The sequence below is a fragment of the Bubalus kerabau genome, chromosome 7 (genome assembly GCF_029407905.1).
Source record: "Bubalus kerabau isolate K-KA32 ecotype Philippines breed swamp buffalo chromosome 7, PCC_UOA_SB_1v2, whole genome shotgun sequence".
Classification (NCBI taxonomy): Eukaryota; Metazoa; Chordata; class Mammalia; order Artiodactyla; family Bovidae; genus Bubalus; species Bubalus kerabau.
The window spans coordinates 70,982,344-71,002,844 of record NC_073630.1 but is presented as its reverse complement, the minus strand read 5'-3'; the positions used below and the strand labels follow the sequence as shown (position 1 = coordinate 71,002,844).

The 20,501-nt window shown below is 39.6% G+C and overlaps 1 protein-coding gene across 4 annotated transcripts in view; it reads left to right on the top strand.

Moving 5' to 3' along the window:
* The first annotated feature begins 6,143 nt into the window (after positions 1-6,143).
* The window catches only part of TXK (TXK tyrosine kinase), a 49,216-nt gene continuing 34,858 nt past the window's right edge, over positions 6,144-20,501 (top strand). The window contains exons 1-5 of one of the 4 annotated variants that reach the window (XM_055588499.1): positions 6,144-6,844; positions 9,708-9,762; positions 10,766-10,868; positions 11,577-11,782; positions 15,656-15,721. In XM_055588499.1, the coding sequence (XP_055444474.1) occupies positions 6,820-6,844; positions 9,708-9,762; positions 10,766-10,868; positions 11,577-11,782; positions 15,656-15,721 (455 nt within the window). In that variant the 5' untranslated portion in view covers positions 6,144-6,819. Of the gene's footprint in view, positions 6,845-7,772; positions 8,216-9,377; positions 9,568-9,691; positions 9,763-10,765; positions 10,869-11,576; positions 11,783-15,655; positions 15,722-20,501 lie in introns of those variants that run through there. The other 3 variants (XM_055588501.1, XM_055588498.1, XM_055588502.1) reach the window with 3 other exon arrangements.

Here is a 20,501-nt window from a genome sequence, read left to right as displayed (position 1 = left end):
TAAATTCAGTGAAGAGGGCAAGGCCTTTTCCTAGTCCCCAGATATTATGTCTGCTGGCAAATACCAGCAATTTCCCTTTGAAAGCTCTATATATTTAATTTAAGGAAAACACCCCGATGCTGGGAAAGATTGAAAGCAAAAGAAGAAGGGTGTGGCAGAGGATGAAATAGTTAGATAGCATCACCTTACACAATGTGGGTGAGCCTCATCTAATCGGTTGAAGGTCTTAATAGAGCAAAGACTGATCTCCACTAAGCAAGGAGAAAGTGGGGCATCAGCCTGCCTCTGGACTCAAACTGCAGTTCTTCCCTGAGTCTCCAGTCTGCCTCATCAGATTTTGGACTCACCAGCCCTCATAACTGTGTGAGCCAATTCCTTAAATCAATCTCTCTCTCTCTGTCTCTGATCACCTTGATAAATATGAGTGTCATGCCTACAAACGTGAAAATGCCTTTAAAAGAAGCCCTGCAGTGCATGTTTACTGTTACATCAATTTACTCTCATATCATTTACACCTTCTGGAGAGCTGTTGATAGTTGGAAGAGGGCCCATAAGAGTCCTGAGTGGGGCAAATAGGGTAGAGAATACTGAAGGTCAGCTCTAACCTACTTGGCCTTCTTCCCATTCTGTCTTCAGAGGGGGAACCACAGTCTGCTTCTATCTGTTTACCTTCAATCCACCCTGTGAATACACAGTACATGAATGAGTTCTAGAAAGCTGAGTGATGGGAAAGGTGGGAAATTAAATGGCTAACTGCTCTGTTCTAGGCATTCCCCTTTGCTAATTTACCCAATCTTCTCATCCACAAGAGGAGGCTCATCATTATGCTCATGGACTCAACCAAGCTCTGTGGCCTTAAATTTGTGCTTGGTTGCTTTTTAGGTATGTGGCTTTGGACAAATTACTGAACCTCTCTGTTATTCAGTTTCTTCTGTGCAATGGGGATAATAACATTCAGTTCAGTTCAGTCACTCAGTCGTGTCTGACTCTTTGCAACCCCATGAGCTGCAGCACGCCAGGCCTCCCTGACCAACACCAACTCCCAGAGTTCACCCAAACTCATGTCCATTGAGTCAATGATGCCATCCAACCATCTCATCCTCAGTCGTCCCCTTCTCCTCCTGCCCTCAATCTTTCCTAGCATCAGGGTCTTTTCCAATGAGTCAGTTCTTTGCATCAGGTGGCCAAAGTATTGGAGTTTCAGCTTCAACATCAGATCTTCCAACGAACACCCAGGACTGATCTCCTTTAGGATGGACTGGTTGAATCTCCTTGCAGTCCAAGGGACTCTCAAGAGTCTTCTCCAACCCACAGTTCAAAAGCATCAATTCTTTGGTGCTCAGCTTTCTTCACAGTCCAACTCTCAGATCCATACATGACCACTGGAAAAACCATAGCCTTGACTAGACGAAACTTTGTTGGCCAAGTACTGTCTCTGCTTTTTAATATGCTGTCTAGGTTGGTTATAACTTTCCTTCCAAGGAGCAAGCATCTTTTAATTTCATGGCTGAAGTCACCATCTGCAGTGATTTTGGAGCCCCCCAAAATAAAGTCTCTCACTGTTTCCACTGTTTCCCCATCTATTTGCCATGAAGTGATGGGACTGGATGCCATGATCTTAGTTTTCTGAATATTGAGGTTTAAGCCAACTTTTTCACTCTCCTCCTTCACTTTCATCAAGAGGCTTTTTAGTTCCTCTTCACTTTCTGCCATAAGGGTGGTGTCATCTGCGTATCTGAGGTTATTGATATTTCTCCTGGAAATCTTGATTCCAGCTTGTGCTTCTTCCAGCCCAGTGTTTCTCATGATGTACTCTGCATATAAGTTAAATAAGCAGGGTGACAATATACAGCCTTGATGTACTCCTTTTCCTATTTGGAACCAGTCTGTTGTTCCATGTCCAGTTCTAACTGTTGCTTCCTGACCTGCATACAGGTTTTTCAAGAGGCAGGTCAGGTGGTCTGGTATGCCCATCTCTTTCAGAACTTTCCACAGTTTATTGTGATCCACATAGTCAAAGGCTTTTGCATAGTCAATAAAGCAAAGTTTTTCTGGAACTCTCTTGCTTTTTCCATGATCCAGTGGATGTTGGCAATTTGATCTCTGGTTCCTCTGCCTTTTCTAAAACCAATCTGAATATCTGGAAGTTTATGGTTCATGTATTGCTGAAGCCTGGCTTGGAGAATTTTGAGCATTACTTTACTAGCGTGTGAGATGAGTGCAATTGTGCGGCAATTTGAGCATTCTTTGGCATTGCCTTTCTTTGAGATTGGAATGAAAACTCACCTTTTTCAGTCCTGTGGCCACTGCTGAGTTTTCCAAATTTGCTGGCATATTGAGTGCAGCACTTTCACACCATCATCTTTTAGGATTTGAAATAGCTCAACTGGAATTCCATCACCTCCACTAGCTTTGTTTGTAGTGATGCTTCCTAAGGCCCACTTGGCTTCACATTCCAGGATATCTGGCTCTAGGTAATAATAACATCAATAATAACAGTATTACATTATTATTACAGTAAGATCTTACTATTACACATTGAAATAGTGTAGGGAGTGAGTTGTGTGTATATGTGTGTGTGCTCAGTCACTCAGTCATGTCTGACTCTTTGTGACGCTATGGACTGTAGCTCCTCTGTCCATGAGATTTCCCAGGCAAGAATACTGGAGTGGGGTGCCATTTCCTACTTCAGGGGATCTTCCCGACCCAGGGATCAAACCCAAGCTTCTTGCATCTCCTACATTGGCAGGGGGATTCTTTACCAGTAGCGTCACTCCCATAGGGTGTGAATTAGTATATGATAATAAGATCTTACTGTAGTGTCTGCATATGGTAAAGGCTTTGTTGGTAGGAGTGGGGAACTGCCTCTCTTAGAAGGTAGGTTTTATTTCCAACATTTTCCAGGTGAGTTTCATGAGTAGTTGCCCCACATCATATTATTGCTACAAGAAAATGGAGACATGATGTGACTTCAGGTTACTCTGACCCTAATGATCGCTCAACTCCATATCTGTCCTAACAGAGAAAAAAAAATTTGAACACCAGTTTTGCCATTTCGTTTAGCATCTCATGGATTGATGTTTGATTTCGGATAAACTGCTGTTTCTTTTTCTTCCCCCTCCTCCTCCTTCTTCTTCTTTTATTATATCTGGAACAAAATGTTAGTTAGACTCATGACCTACTATAAGCTCCGGAAGCTGTCTTCTTCAGCCTTGCTGTCCCACTTAGTCAAAAGGACGTGGTCAACCTAGCTTTCTCTGTGGCCAGCATCAAGCTGTGAGATACCAGGTGGTAGAGTGAGTTACTGAGAAATAGAGCCTAAATGTGATATGATGGTGTAGAGATCAGGAAGGTGTTATTTAACAGTTATCTATCAGGTTCTTGTTCTAAACGAGCCTCTGATGTTACGGACAAGACAAAAAAGCATGCAACTCAGACCATGAATCTAGCTCAATGGTTACAATCTAGCTCAATCAGTGGTTCTTAACAAAGGGTGATTTTGCCCACAGGGGACATCTGACAATGCCGCTAAATATTGCGGTGTTCACACCAGTGAGGGGGAGGTGGGTATTAGAGGGGTGATGGGGCTGTTGCCGCTGGCACGTAGTGCATAGTGGCCAGGGATGCTGCTAAACATCCTGCAATATACGGGACAGCTCCCCACAACAAAGAATTCATCCATCTAAAGCATCTAAAGTATCAATAGTGGTGAGATTGAGAAGCCCAGTGAGCGATGAAGGCTACACGAAGAAATATAAATGACCATGGAAGATGGTACCTAATTAAGAGCCACAGGGCAAGACAGGTCACAGCACTTTGGGAGCCTGAAGGAAGGTTAGATGGGAGTAAAGTACAAAGGAAGCCTTTTTCAGGCTGGAGGCAGAAATAGGCAAGATGTCTGTGAGAAGAGCAAATAGAAGAAGTTGGTGTAATAGGAATTGGTGAACAGTAAGAGTCAGGATGGGTGATCAGATTTTGAAAGGCCCTGAAAATAAGGAAAGATACAATCTTGTTGCCATATGTTGTTGAGAATCTATTTTAACAATTTAATTTTTTATTGAGGGTTAACTGACCTATAATATTATATTGGGTGTAGCTGTACAGCATAGTGCTTTGGTGCTGTACTGCGCAGGGCTAAGCTGCTGCCGCAGTTGTGTCTGACTCTTTGTGGACTGTAGCCTGCCAGGCTCCTCTGTCCTTGGGATTCTCCAGGCAAGAATACTGAAGTGGGTTATCATGCCCTCCTCCGGGGATCTTCCCGAGCCAGTGATTGCGCCCGCATTTCTTATGTTTCCTGCATTGGCAGGTGGTTCTTTACCACTAGCACCACCTTGGAAGCCCAGTGATTTGGCACATGTATACACTGCAAAGTGAGCGCCGCAATACGTCTAGTTAACGTCGGTCAGCATACTGGTTACAGTGTAATTATGAGAAATTTTAAGATCTAATCTCTTCGCAACTTTCAGAAATGCAATACAATATTATTAACTATAGTCGCCGGAGAGTCATTTAGATGCTGAGGATGTAGAGCAGCTGGCTAAGATAGACTTTAGGGAAATGAGTATATAGGATGTACTGAGGGGGAGGAATTTGACCAGTGGGGAATTTGACCAGTTTATTCAGTCACCGAAACAGGTTCAGAGCGGACTCTGGAGTGAGCCTGCCTGGGTTCTAGTCCTGGCTCTCCACTTATAAGCCCTTGACTCTCAACATCTCTGTGACTCAGAGTCTTCATCTGAAAAATGGGACTTCCTTCATGGGGTCATTGTGAGAATTAAGTGAATTAATGCAGAATTATAGGTGTGGGCTTATGAGGGCTTGGACTAGGCTGGTAGCAGGGCAGAGAAGAAGTAAAAAGCTGAATAATTTGAACTGAATCATGGAAGTTGGATATAAAGATGGGGCTTGGACAGAATCCATGATTTTGATGGACTCATACACAGACATAGGAAAACTGGAAAGGGGAAATGATTGGCTAGTTTTCTTATTAGGGCTTGCAAGGAAGATGATAATTCTGATTGGGTAAAAGGTGAGACAGTTGGCTGAATTAGAGAAATAAAAATCTTTGTATTGATTGGGTAAAAGGTGAGACAGTTGGCTGAATTAGAGAAATAAAAAATCTTTGTATCTATCACTAAAAATCATATACATTCAAAAAGTTTCCAATCCTAGAATAGGTATCTAACTAGTCACAGACCTACCTGATTTTCTGGGTCTTTGCTTTTTTTTTAATTCACAAATTTTAGTTTTATATATTCTGTATTGAAGCATTCAGAAAACTATAGAGAATAAATATAGCATGCCAGCAGTTATTCAAGGAGTAAAGTAACCATTATAAATACTTAGTTTCAATGATATTCAATGTTCTAGCTTACATTAGAACTTGTGACCATGAAGATCATTGCTTACCTTACCAGACCATCTTACAAAGGTTTCTAGGCTGAGTACAGAGTTTATTCTGCTTTATTGTGACCGAATTGTTCTCTGTCTTCAGTAGTTAGTGACTGTGTTCTACGTATACAGTCAAAGTCCTATCTTCTCTTATTTCAAGGACTTTCATGATCTTATATCCCCACTCTTACAGTTCACTACTTATTCTGTTGCTTTTTTAGTTGCACCTGCTTATTCTGTCCCCCACACATTCAGTTTTCATTTTCCTGTTAGGATTGAAGCAAAACAGGTGGGTGCTTTGAAAAAGTTATCATTTGATGCTCCTGCAAACTCTTTCATTCATATATTGATTTTGCTCAACAAATAATTGTTGAGTAATGATTAGGTGTCAAAAACTGTTCCAGCCTCTTGGGATCTAACTGTGAACAAAGTAGACAATGATCCCTGTTTGCATTCTAGTTGAGGAGACAGACGGTAAGGGGAAAAATGATAAATTGCTCATCATGTTAGAATGTGAGAAATGCTAATAAAAAAAAGAAGAATAGAGCAAAGTCAGGAATCCTGAAGTTAGCAGGTCAATAGTCATGGGTCAGGGTACTCTTCACTGAGATGGTGAGATTGGAGCAGACTTGAGGAGTGGAGAGAGGGAAGACTGACACCTGAGGGAAGAATGGTCCAGGCAGTATGGAGGTGAAGAGCCTTTGCTGAAAGCAGGTCTGGCCTGGAAGCACTGTGGGGCCAGTGTGGCCAGTGTGGCCAGTGTGGGGGGTAAATGAGCATGAGCACACTGGGGAGAGGGATGAGAAGGCACCAGGAGGCCAGACCATAGAAGGTTTCGAGACTATTGTGAGAAAATTGGCTAAAACACTCTGTGAAATGGAGAGCTGTTGTGGGTTTTGAGACAAGGAGTAGCATGATCTGACCTAGGTTTTAAATTAATTACTCCGACTGCGGAAAAGAAACCATAGGGGGAGTTAAGGGTAGAGCAGTAGGAAGTTAGGAGGCTCTTGGTATAATTCAGATAATGGAGACTTAGACCTTTTTAGTAACAGAAGTCTTGCCTGGAGAATCCCAGGGACGGGGGAGCCTGGTGGGCTGCCGTCTATGGGGTCGCACAGAGTCAGACACGAATGAAGTGACTTAGCAGCAGCAGTAACAGAAGGGTGGGGAAAAACAGTAAGATTTTGAAAACTGACAGAAGCAGTTGAGACCCAAAAGCCTAATAATACACAGTGTAGTGCAAATTTGTGGAGGGGGTGGGGGACTCTATTTGAGTCTCCAGAAATCAGCTTTGGGATGGAGAACAGATGGTTTCTTGGCTAAGGAAGAAAGCTATTAAATCAGAGGGGTAAAGGTGAATCTTTGCCTGATAGAAATGAGATGTTTGCCACTGGACCCCCAAGGTGTCTATAGCCCAAAGACAGAATAATGGCAGTGTCCAAATCAGAGAAAGGTGTGTAAGTAATACATGAATCTAGGTTTTTAAGGTCAATTTCGGTGAAAGGAAAAGGAAACAATATATAACTGATTACTGTCCTGGGTGTCTTTATTCTTATTCAGCCTGTTCTATCCTGGAAGGATGACCAGCAGGGGTTAAATGTAGACCCAGCCTCTATGGTGGCTTAATGAGCTTGGCTTCTTGGTATTCCTTCTTCTCCTGGAAAAGTTATCTGTAGGGCTTAGTTCAACATGCTTCCAAGCTCTCTGGCTTCTGGTTGCTAAATGGCCTGCTAAAGCATCAATTCCTATGACATCTGGGAGACAACATCTTGCAAAGTTGGAAAGATGTTCTATAGGATACAGTAAATGTCTTAAACCAGCAGCAAATGTGGTGATGTCTTCATAAAGCTAGGATGCATGAGTCCGGCAACTGAGGAAAAAGAGATTGGAGTGGCCCCTCTTATCAACTAATAGCCCACTGGAATATTGTTATTTTCTTTCCCTGTAACTTTTGTGTTTGGTGAGCTTGGAGATACCAGTGCCCCAGAGAAGAATCCTTTTCTTAGGGAATATTGGGAGCCGAGATTGCCCTCTGACCATTGTGGGATTCTTGGTATCAGTGAGTTGATGGGCACAGAAAGGACTCAATGTATCAGAGATGAGTATCGCAATTTCTAGGAAGAAACTGGGTTCATTCTTTTCAATGAGGACAAAGAGGACTTGGAAACTCAGGGGACATACTAGCTTCATTTCTTTCCTTTTTGGGGTGAAGTAGAAAAGAATAGCTTTATTTCTTTGCAGGCAAGGAGGGGGATGGGTGGGTAGGTCACAGTGTTTCTCCCCTGGAGGCGGTAATGAGGAATTTTATAGGAATGGTTCAAGGAGCAGGGCATGATCAGCTTGTGGGCATTCTTCTGATTGGCTAGTGGTGAGTCAGCATCATCAACTTCTGGTTCCAACAGGTCTGGGGACTATGTGCTTGTGGGCAGCATGAAGTTAACTTCTTCCATCTGGTGGGGGTTTCAGGACCTAATGAAGCTCAGTCTTGTCTCATCACAGAAAGAATTCAGTGAGAGACAAAGTGATAGGTAAGAGGTGGATTTATTTAGAGAGAAACACACTCCACAGAGTGTGGGCCACCTCAGGAGGCAACAGTAGCCATTAGCTTCATTTCTTAATATTGAAAATAGTCCTGGTCAGTAGAAAATTGTAACAACCCCATTAAGAACAACTAAGGACCAGATCCTCCAGGAATGAACATTTGGGCAATTCCAGCAGAGGAAAGCTCCTTCCACCAAAGTGTTAGCAAAGGCAAGAGGGCACAAGGAATGGAAGGTGACAGAGGCCACTTGTGATCAACTTATGACACAGGATAGCTGTAAAGGTGGGAATTGTAGCGACTATGTCCTCTGTTACTCTTGTTTTTACCTCATTTCTTTCTCCATCTGATGTAGGAATCCTAACGATGGTTAATGTACCAAGTTTCAGGTGGGAGTGTAATCAAATTGGCATCAGCTGGTGATAATATGTTAGCTGATGGGGCTTTGTTGCATCCTGTGTTCTGAGGGCATAGAGAGGATGCTGAGGGGTAGATTATACTGGGTGGCTTCTGCTTGGATTCGTCCGTCTTCTGTGTTCCAGGAGAGAAACTTTAGAGAAAGCATCTAATTTAATCTTTTCAACAAAACTGTAATGATAATAGATCTTGATTGCCCTCTTAAACATACCTGGCATTGTTCTAGGTGTTGTATAGGAACTCATTCAATTAATCCTCACAGTAGCCTTACGTGCTAAGTATCCTACTATTCCCATTTTACAGATGAGGAAACCTAAGCACAAAACACTTAACTAGCTTGCCCAAACCCACAAAGGCGGAGATTAATCTCTGCACCTGAAGGCTTCTCAAAGGGGATAGGTATGATTTTCTTGTTTTTACAGATAGGAAAACAATGACTTAGAGAAGTAAAGGGACTTATTCCTGATATAGTCAGCACCCCATCCACCTCCAGCTAGAATGCATATGCAGCCCTTTCTAACCTCAAAGCTAATGCTCATGTCTAATGTACTCTGTTTTCTTAATAATACTTCATTTTCAGGGGCCAGTATGAGAAAGAGTTGCTGTGAAATGTAGGTTCTGTGAACATAAAACAGCTTTTGATATATTCAAAATTTATGGTTTGAAAATAGGCAAATAATCTAACAAATAAAGATTAAGTTTGACAAAAGAAGTGTAAGAATGACCCAGATTTAATAAGTAGTGCTTTCTTTAAATATTCAGTTTGCTTGAACCTAATCCATAGAAAGTTTGAGATCCAAAAAGGTAAGTGTATTTTTATACACAAAATATAAAAATAGAATAAACATGCTAAGTTATATTATTACATAGTATATTACGTATTATAAATATATTTAGTATATTTATATTACTTTATATAAATATATTTTAAAATATATTTGAAGAAATGTAATGCACCTAATTTAAAATCCCTGCTAGCAGATTCCCTAGGAGAACATTGTTTTCAGAATTATATTCTTTAGTACATTTGTCAACCGACATCAGCCCTTATCAATGTAAAGTGAATACACTGGTCATTTTTCATCCACTGACTGAGGAAATGCATGAAACCAGACCCAGAGATAAGAGCCTGAGAAGGGAAACCACAGTGGCCAGGGTACCAGTAACTTATTTTCGTGTTAGTGACAATCTTTCATCTTCTACTAGTGAAGAAGGGCAAGGTAAAGGTTTGCATGTGTAGGAAACTTTCTATTACCCATGCCCTCAGAGATTTCCTCCTTTGGAATAGTGCCAGCAGCCTCCTCTTCCCAATATCATGGACTTGTGGCTTTCTAACAGTTGAAAATGATCTGCTTTTCAGATAACACCATCCAGTCGATTTTCTGCTGCTGCTGTTGCTGTTCCGTGCAGAAGCGGTAAGTCCAAGGGCAACTTCTTGGGTGGAATCTCCATGTTTCTTTGAATCTGCTGTTCATCTGCCTGGGAAACTCCTCCCATTTTCTCCCTATTCAATGGCCATTCATTTAAAGCTAGCGATAGGTCACGTGTCAGGTCCATGGTCCTTTCTCGATCCTCTTGGACTTAATTGCTCCTTCCATTGTGTTCCCAGAGCATGTGGCCTGGTTCTCTATTTAATTTTTGTTTCATGCGTGCTATTTATGTGTCTGTGTCTCACTCTGTAATTTTTACCTTTTAAGGGCAAGAATCCTGTTTTATTTGAGGTTCTCCCTGAAACTACCAATGTGTTTTATACTTTGGTGCCCAGTAAATGATGGATAAAGATAAAAATCCAGGGTGCCATGATAATAGTAGCAGCCAGCATTTAATGGGAGTCCTGTATGTCAGACTGTATTAAACAGTTTACTTTTTTTAGCTCTTAGTAACTCTCAAAACCACCCTTTTTATTTGTTTGTTTTTACAATCCCCATTATACAGATGAAGAAACGCAGGCCTAGGGAGGTTACGTTGCCCAAGGCCACACTATAAAAATGGTAGATCTGGGATCCAAACTAATGTTCTTAATCGCTACACCACATCTACTTTTTAACAATAGATACTCACATGAGGCAATGCATGTGAAATGTGAAACACTGTGCCTGACACAGAGTAAGGTCTTCATTATCTTGATTGTAATTGTACGCCCTTAATAGTCACCAGACTCTGTGTTGCCCATGTGACATGTATTTTCTCAATTTTATTATTCATAGCAACTCTATATGCTCTTAGTGTCTCTAGTCCTAGGTTAAAAAAAGTAAAGTTCTGAGAGGTCCCAGAGTACCTTGCCCAAGGAAATGGAGTTAGGAAGTCTTCTAAATAAAAAATAGGAAGGAGACTTTCCTACTAGCTTGTTTATAGTCTAGTGGATTTATAGCCAAGAGTTAAATAATCCTTTGTAACGTGATTATTTTTCAATGTCAGGCAAGTGAGGACACAAATAAGCCTTAGCAAAGATGAAGAACTTTCAGAAAAATACACACAGCGTCGCAGACCGTGGTTCAGTGACTTGCCAAGTAAGAAGCAAGTGAGTATCATTTTGAAGGGGGAGAAAGGGTAGAGGAAGGTGGCATTTTTAGGGTCTGTGTTTCGTGAGGTACCGTTTGCTACCCTGCCCAGAACCTAATGTCATGCTTGGCACATAATAAGTTTTCAATAAACTTTTAGTGAATCAACAGCCTAGAAGAAAGGGAAAGAAAATAAGACCAGTTAAAATGGCCTATTCTGCAATATTTTGGCAGAATTTGAAATTGGGGAAAAAATGCCTTCTGGCTATCACCATTTTGAGGCCAGGATTAATTTTCAGTTCAGTGTTAGAAAATAAGTTTTCTTGGGAAGTTGATAAGCCCAAACACAAGCTTACAGCATATTAAAGGGAAAAGCTTTTTTTTTTTTTTTTCCCTCTCTCTCTCTCCTTTTTCTAAAGGAGAAAAATCCTTAAAGTGAAATTATTAAGGAGGAAATAACATTTTAAGAATTGTGACATGAAAATATTCAGTGCCATGCTGGCAAGAGAATTTGTGATCTCGAGAATTTACAAAATGATGAGTGTGTTGCTGGATCTGAAAATTGTTTTGTAGTTAGTCATTTCCTACGTTTATACCACCTGGGCTTTGCTTTACTGCAGCTAGCTGGGAGAAACAAGGCGGCAGGCAGATAGTCTCTACCCTTATTCTTTTTTTAGCTCAGATCACTTAAACAATAGTGCCACGACTCATACCTTAATTTTTTACAGTCCAACAGGGGCCATGGGCAACCATCAAAACGCAAGCCACTGCCTCCCCTCCCACCCTCTGAGGTTTCTGAAGAGAAGATCCATGTTAAGGCACTGTACGATTTCCTGCCCAGAGAGCCCTATGATCTAGCCTTAAAGAGAGCAGAGGAATACCTTATCTTGGAGAAGTATGATCCTCACTGGTGGAAGGCAAGAGACCGCTTGGGGTAAGACTGGTGGTTTGTCTTTACCAAATCTTTCCTCTTTTAGTCCCTAAGACTTCCAAAGTGTGAAAGACACTCCGTTTAGTTTATTAGAGAAATAGACTGTTTATTTTCTCAAGGTTTATAACTCTCCCTTGTAAATGAAACAGAAGCTGTTCCCACACCTCTCCGTCTGTATGAATGGGCATTATAATGCTGTGATTTCAGGCAGACTCTCCAAACTAGGTACATGTGGCTTTATAGCCTGATGTAGCCACACACTGCTGTGTGTTTTGGGGCAAATTACTTACCCTCTCTGTTTCCCTTCCCTCCTTCCTTTCTCCCTCCCTCCTTCCCTTCCTTCCTCCCTTTTCCATTCCTTTCTTTCTTCTCAGGTATAGCCACCAGGGCAGTCTCTATAATTGACATAGAACATTATATTAGCTGCAGGTGTACAACATAATGATTTGCTCTTTGTATTTATTGTGAAATAATCACTACAAGTCTAGTTAACATTCGGCAGCATACATAGTTACAATTTTTTTTCCCTTGTGATGGGAACTTTTATGATTTACTGTCTTAGCAATCAGACATGCAATATGGTACTATTTTTCACTTTTAATGCTTTTTAACTTTTTTAAATTATGAAACTAAGGTAACACATTTACAGGAGACTTGGAAAATATAGAACAAAGTTACATATAGTTCTATTATATATATTATAATTTTTTAAAAGTAGATAAATTAAGATGTTTAGTTTGAGTTTCAATATCAAACTCTCAAAAATTAATAGAATGAATATACAGAGAAGGAGAAGGATATAGTAGACCTGAAAAGCACTATGAATCGATTCAACATAATATAAATTTATACAACTTTCACACAACAGTAGGATACAAACTCTATTCAAGTTCCTATAGACAATAAAAAGAACTAAAAAGCCTCTTGATGAAATTGAAAGAGGAGAGTGTAAAAGTTGGCTTAAAACTCAACATTCAGAAAATGAAGATCATGGCATCTGGTCCTATCAATTCATGGCCAATAGATGGGGAAACAATGGAAACAGTGAGAGACTTTATTTTTTTGGGCTCCAAAATCACTGCAGATGGTGACTTCTGCCATGAAATTAAAAGACACTTGCTCCTTTGAAGAAAAGCTATGACCAACCTAGACAGCATATTAAAAAGCAGAGACATTACTTTGCCAACAAAGATCCGCCTTGTCAAAGCTATGGTTTTTTCAGTAGTCATGTATGGATATGTGCGAGTTGGACTCTAAAGAAAGCTGAGTGCTGAAGAATTGATGCTTTTGAACTGTGGTGTTGGAGAAGACTCTTGAGAGTCCCTTGGACTGCAAGGAGATCCAACCAGTCAATCCTAAAGGAAATCAGTCCTGAATATTCATTGGAAGGACTAATGCTGAAGCTGAAACTCCAATACTTTAGCCACCTGATTCGAAGAACTGACTCATTGGAAAAGACCCTGATGCTGGAAAAGATTGAAGGTGGGAGGAGAAGGGGACGACAAAGGATGAGATGGTTGGATGGCATCCCTGACTTGATGGACATGAGTTTGAGCAAGCTCCAGGAGTTGGTGATGGACAGGGAAGCCTGGCATGCTGCAGTCCATGGGGTTGCAAAGAGTTGGACATGACTGAGCTACTGAACTGAACTGAATTGATAAGACAATAAACTAGGAGACACTGGAACATATTCAGGGACATAAGACCGGGTGCAAAAATTTCATGGTCTAAATGTATTGAAATCTTACAGAAGTCTGTTCTGTTATCACTGTAGAATTAAAACATGCAATACAGTACTATTAACTCGACATGATTCTATACATCATATCCCCAAGCCTCATTTATTGTGTAACTGGAAGTTTATACCTTTTGATCCCCTTCACCCATTCTAGCGCCCTGCAACCACCCTTGCCTCTGGCAGCCACCAGTGTATTCTTTGTCCTTTGAGCTTGTTTTGTTTCAATTTTTCATTTTTTTTTAAAGATTTCACATGTAAGTGAGACCACATGGTTTTTCTTTATTTCACTTAGTATGGTGCTGTCAAGGTCCGTCTATGTTGTTGCAAATGACAACATTTTTTTTTCTTTTTATGGGTGAATAATATTTCATATATACCACATTTTCTTTATCAATTCATCCATCAGTGGACACTTGGTTGTTTCCTTATCTTGACTGTTATAAATAGTGTTACAGTGAACATGGGGATGCAGGTATCTTTTTAAGTTAGTGTTTTCATTTTCTTCAGATAAATACCCAGAGGTGGAATTGTTGGATCATATGATAGTTCTGTTTTTAATGAATTTTATTTGTAAATAAGAATAATACTAGTTTCTACCATACAACTTCTTCTAATTTATGCTTTTTTTTTTCGCAATTTGAATTTTTTTTTCCTATTAAGCTCTAAGATAGAAACAGAAACAGTGTCTTACTCATTTTCATATTTCTACAATGACTAGTTTTGGAAGTAAACATTGCAGTAGTTTCTGAATGAAATTAGAAAAAAAGGCCCTGGGATACAAAGGGCCTTTGTATCGGTTCTTTGTACCAGTTGCAATAGATTGTTAATTCTAGACTGGAGTCCTGGGTAGAAAAGAATTCTGAGGAGTATGTCTACTTTCAGGGAGAGAATTCTGGCCTTGATTTCTGATCCTTGTCAAGATTTTGAGGTTATAAGTATCTAAGCGTTATAGGTATCTAAGGTATAAGTATCTAAGGTATAAGGTTATAAGTATCTAAGTACATACAAATCTCTTTCTTTATGTTTTCTTAATGATTTGGCTCTTTTACCAGTTCTTCATTAAGACTCAACATATGCTGGAGACTTTTCAGCAGGTAGAGAGGAATGATGTCCTAGTGATCATGTGAGTTAGTAGGTTCAGGGCTGTATCATTAACTACCCTTGCAGGTGGTGTGTTGTCATGACTCAGACTTAAAGAGAAATAGCACCAATTTTTAACTTCAAAGTTAATAAGTGAATATAGGTTTAAAAAAAATAATATTCAAACATGATAAATAGTGCCCAAATTCTGCTTTGCCACACCTCCAAACCCAGACTCTTTCCCCAAAGTAAGCACCATTATCCATTTAGTGATTCATTTCAATGATCTTCCTGTCCAGATCGCTTTCAATGCACTTTCTTGGATGTATTAAAAATATGGTATTGTCTGAAGATTTAATTGACTTAAATCTGACTATACTTTATGCATTGCTCTGCAACTTGCTTGTATTCCTCAATAATATGTCTTGGAGATCTTTCATAATTTTAAATTTCAGATTTTATTGGTGAAGTTATAGGAAAAGAAAAACTACTCCCCTGCTGATAAGTGTGAAAATTGTTGCCCTTCGACAGCAATTTGCTGTATCTACTGAAAAGATCCGCTTAATCAGCAACCCGGCAATTCCCCCGCTTTGTATCTGTCTTAGAGAAATGCTCTTACCTGTGCACAAGAAGGCATATTCAAGTATTTCTGTGCAGCTTTATTGTAACAGAGGCATGGCTAAACTAGAGTATCTATTCTGTGGGATGCTCTGCAGCAATTACAAAGAATTAAGTTAATATCTTTGCAATTGGTATGTTTTTAATCTAGTCACTATGATGTCCCAGTGATCATGTTAAGTGGCCCTTTTCCTATTTGCACAGATATCTGTGTCAGAAAACATCTTAAACTACTAATGTTAAACATCAGAAACTTAGTATTTGTTGTGCAAAAATTTTAGTTGAATGTTGAAATGAAAAAAAGTTTTTTCTTCTGTCAACAATTTAATTAGTCAAATGAATTTGATTTTCCTCTGCATCCTTGAGGTTTTTTAAAGGGGTCTTTGCCACAATAATACCACAGATGTGTCAAAATTTTGATTTTTGCTTTGTGTTTGTAGGAATGAAGGCTTAATTCCAAGCAACTATGTGACCGAAAACAAACCAACTAATTTAGAAATATATGAGTAAGTGTCCTCCAAAATATGTCCCATGGTTAATCTATAAAAATCAGGTACATTTGGGTAACTTATTAGTATACATACTGTTTTGGGTCTGAAAAGGGAAAAGAAAGTAACACATTTGGAAGCTTTAGCTTAGATTTTTGATCTTAATAATGGCTGATTCAGAAACTTCTTTTTCTTAAAATTACTTTTTTTTTGTTTTGTATGGCCAATTAAAGAAAATTTTAACAGTGACTACAAGAAACCAAACACTCATCTTGCACTTGTTTTACTGCATGTCCTAAGTGGAAAAGTTATTATTTTAAAAATGGGGACTTCCCTGGTGGTCCTGTGGTTAAGACTCTACACTTTTACTGCAGGAGGCATGGGTTCCATCCTCGGTTGGGGAACTAAGATGTTCTATGCTGTGCAGCCTGACCAAAAATAAAAAATAAAAATAAAAAGTGACATCAGTTGTTCATTAATTAAGTTAGACTTAATATACAGATATATTACTATAGTTTGACTCATATTTTGAAGTGTTTAGAAATCACTAAAGATGAGAAATAGGCTAATGCTATAGTTCAGAAGAACTTTTGATATGTTCACTCGAGTTTTGCTTAGAAATGCATTCTTGTTACACTATATTAATGGATTTAGAAGATAGAAACATTAGCAAGCACTATTTAACCCCTCAATCTGCAGATCAGAAAATAAGGTTGAGATATTAATGTATAGATAGAGAGTGACAGGGCTAGGAGTGGTCCTTGTTGTACAGTTACCAAGTCATGTCTGACTCTTTGGGAGCCCTGGGATTGCAGCTTGGCAGGCTTCCCTGTCCCTCACCGTCTCCTGGACTTTGCCCAAGTTCATGTCCATTGCATTGGTGATGCCATCCAACCATTTCATCCTCTGTTGCCTCCTTCTCCTCCTGCCTTCAATCTTTTCCAGTATCACGGTCTTTTCCAATGAATCAGCTGTTTGCATCAGGTGGCCAAAGTATTGGAGTTTCAGCTTCGGCATCAGTCCTTCCAAAGAGTATTCTGGGTTGGTTTCCTAGTCTTTTATAAATTTAGGTTTGCAGTTTGAGCACTTGAGTGCCCTCCCCTGGCTTAGATACTGGTTTTGCAATTAGCATATGTTCCAGTAGGTTGTATTAGGTGATGTGAGTTGAGGCATTAGAACAGGTACCTCCCTGAGAACCAGGCAAATTAAAAGAGAACTCAGCCTTGGACTGCCTTGCTGCTTATTGAAGCCCATTTGTAGGCCAGACTCAGCATGCCTGCCTGCCAAGTTGCTTCAGTCATGTCTGACTCTGTGTGACCCTATGAACTTTAGCCCACCAAGCTCCTCTGTCCATGGGATTCTCTAGGCAAGAATACTGTAGTGGGTTGCCATGCCCTCCTCCAGGGGATCTTCCCAACCCAGGGATAGAACCTGCGTCTATTACATCTCCTGCGTTGGCAGGCAGGTTCTTTACCACTAGTGCCACCTGGGAAACTCCAGACTCAGCACATCCGTCACTGAAAACACCCATAACCTTACCAGACCTTTCTGCTGTCTGTTTCCATTCTCCTTCTCAAGTCTCTGTCCTCAGCTCCATCACAGTGTCTCTTCTCTCTTCCTCTCCTTTGCTTAGCTCATCATAACCCCTCTCTTGATCTGTGTCATTTAGCTCTGCCCTGAAATTTCCTTCTCCACTCAAAGCCCCCAGGTGGCTGACCCCACCTTCCTTAGCAAATAGCCCCACAACTCTCTACAGTTGCTCAGGCATGCCCCATGCATGGAGTTGGGGGTGGGGAGTAGGCAGGGGGGTGCGGCGGGGGAGAGAAACTCACCACTAGCCCCAGCTGAAGCTGCTCAGCACAACCAGGTCTCTTTGAACTCTTTGAAGGCCAGATCAGGGAAAATTTTGTTTGAAAATCTCCGGCTAAGAAAACCCAGAAAAATAAGATGGTTTTATCACCATATTCTAACTTCAGTTTGGATTTTCCTGGAAATTAAAGGAGACCTGTGTGAAGGTACCTAACACAGTGCCTGGTGGTTAGCAAGTGGATGCTCCGTAATCAGCAGGGCTACTTTTCTTCCTTCTGTTATGAATTGATGTGCTTGTTGCTTCCCCTGTTTAGACCAGGCTTAGCGTCTGGCTTTAACAACTTGTTTATACTGCAGATACTGGATCACAAATTAAACCACTCTGATCATCTCATTTCCTTAGCCTGGATTTATGTTTCTGTAAGCCTTTTTTTATAATGACTTTAATTATGAAAAGACCAATTTTTAATTTTATTATGGTTTCAAGAAGGTTATTAAAATATAGATCATCAATATAAATCACTAAAATTGATCAACCACTTACTATGCAAACAAACATTCTACTGACTGTACAGAAACTTCTGTCCCATGTTGAAGTGCAGTAGTATGGGCTTAGAAATCAGAGAAATCTGGGTTCAAATCCTGGCATCACTCTTGACTAATGGTTCAGCTCTGAGCAAAGTTACCTAATGTCATTAAATCTCTGAATGATCTGAACCCTGGGGACAATAATGCCTGTCTCATTCGGTACATAGTAGCTCTTCAATACATTCTAGAAGTTATGACTATTTCCTTGAACTGTGAAACAAGAAAGACATTGACAGCTTTGTCCACCTTGCCTAGTATAACTGGTACACTACATTCAGAGTTACTTCAGTCCTCCACTTAATTTGTTTGATCTTTATCATTATGTACTTAGGATAATGTTAGATGTTAGCTGTTGTAAGCAGTGGAAACACAATACGGAATACACAGAAGGAGTCCTGGTTTTCATGGAACTTACAGCTTCACCAAGGAAATAGACATTAAGCAACCCTGAATTCACAAATACATCATTTTAAATTGTGGTGTCATGAAGGAATAGTATGGGGCATGGGAAGGAAACAAGAGGGGAGGGAATATAATTTAAATGAGCATGTTGAGTGGGGAAGACTTTTCTGAGGATGTGACTTGAGGCCTAAAGGAGAAAGGAAGGAGATAGGGGGCTGATGGAAGAAGGAATGCTGTCCACGTGGGCTTCTGACGTCTCTGGGGAACCTTTATGCAGAGAAATGTTTATGGCTACTTTGGTTTGAAATATTACAATGAAAAAACTTTGTTTTCAGTAAGCCTTCAAATTGAACTTTAAAATCTTGATATACTATTTATAAATCTAAAAAACAAGAACAATTACCTAAATGCATACTCGACATAAAAATATCCTTAAACAATCCATCCTACTTACAAACTCAGTTAATTAAGTTTCCTGAAACATTTAACTTACATTAATAAACTGAATAAATTCAGTTTTCTTTATAAAGAAAATTTGGCCTGACAGGTCAAATTTGCAATTGTAATAGCCCCTTGTACGTCCTTACATGATCCTGGAAATGTAATAAATTAAACATAAATGTTTAATTAAACATAATGTGAATTGAGTTCTTTTAACCATGTGAATATCATTTTAAAAATTAGTTATTCTCAAACTTCAAATATCAAGTTGAAGTGTGAAGTGAAAGTCGCTCAGTTGTGTCCAACTCTTTACAGTCCACAGAATTCTCTAGGCCAGAATACTGGAGTGGGTAGCCTTTCCCTTACTCCGGAGGATCTTCCCAACCCAGGGATCAAACCCAGGTCTCAGGGAAGCCCAAGAATACTGGAGTGGGTAGCCTATCCCTTTTCCAGCAGATCTTTCCCACCCAGGAATTGAACTAGTGTCTCCTGCATTGCAGACGGATTCTTTATCAACTGAGCTATCAGAGGCTTCCCTTGTGGCTCAGCTGGTAAACAAGTTGAAGATTAGTTATAAATCTTCAAGCAAAGACAAAAAATCTGATATGCCAGATTCTCTTAAAATTTTTGATATTTTAAGTAGCAGACATTGATTATCCTGAGCTATGGATATGACTTACCTCATTTTCTCTACACTAAATGCTTAGTGTAGAGAAAAAACCTCAAATTTTCTCAGGGTCAGAAAGTCACCAAGTGAAGCAAATTAACCTTCTCAGATCTAATAGGGTTTCCAGGTCTAAAACTCAAAGCCACAATACTGTTCTTTATTGATTAGACATCTAAGACTGGCACATGGGAGGCTTACATATAAGTTCCATATGTGATGGTTGTAGTCAACCACAGTTAGATGCAGTAGATTTTAAAAAATGTATTAATAGAATCCCCACCCCAATCCTGTGTATTGGGGGTTCTACTGACATCATTCAATATTAGTTTTATAATCAGTATTGTCTCAATAAAGAAGTTGCAGCCTTACCTATTTGAAATACACAAAACAAAACAAAAAACTCTTCTACCTTTTATCATCTGATTTAAATAGTTGAAATTCTGAAACACCATGCCTCAACCTGCTCTAAATTACATTTATCCTTTTTCTGCCTTTTACTTATCATTATCATAATGCAGATGGAATTCTGCCTTATTTTAATTGATCTTAAATTCATCATATACTTCTATCTGGTTCTTTTGTTACTTTTTTGAAGTCATTCTGAGAATGACTTCCACACGGATGGATTTTTAATTTATATTTAATCACAATTAATATATTTTATTTATCACTATAATAAATACAAAGCAACAAAATTAATACCAACATGATAGCAGGTAAAGAAACATTATTTAGAAAAAAATCAGTTTATGTTAATTCCTCCCTTTTTGAGTGTCATTATGCAGTCTTCTCTTTTCACAACTTCAGTCTATTTCAGTGAGCTATAATCATTAGTCTCTTTTTAGCCCCCATATTTCATAACTTAGCCAGTATGGGGGCCTCTTTAAATTG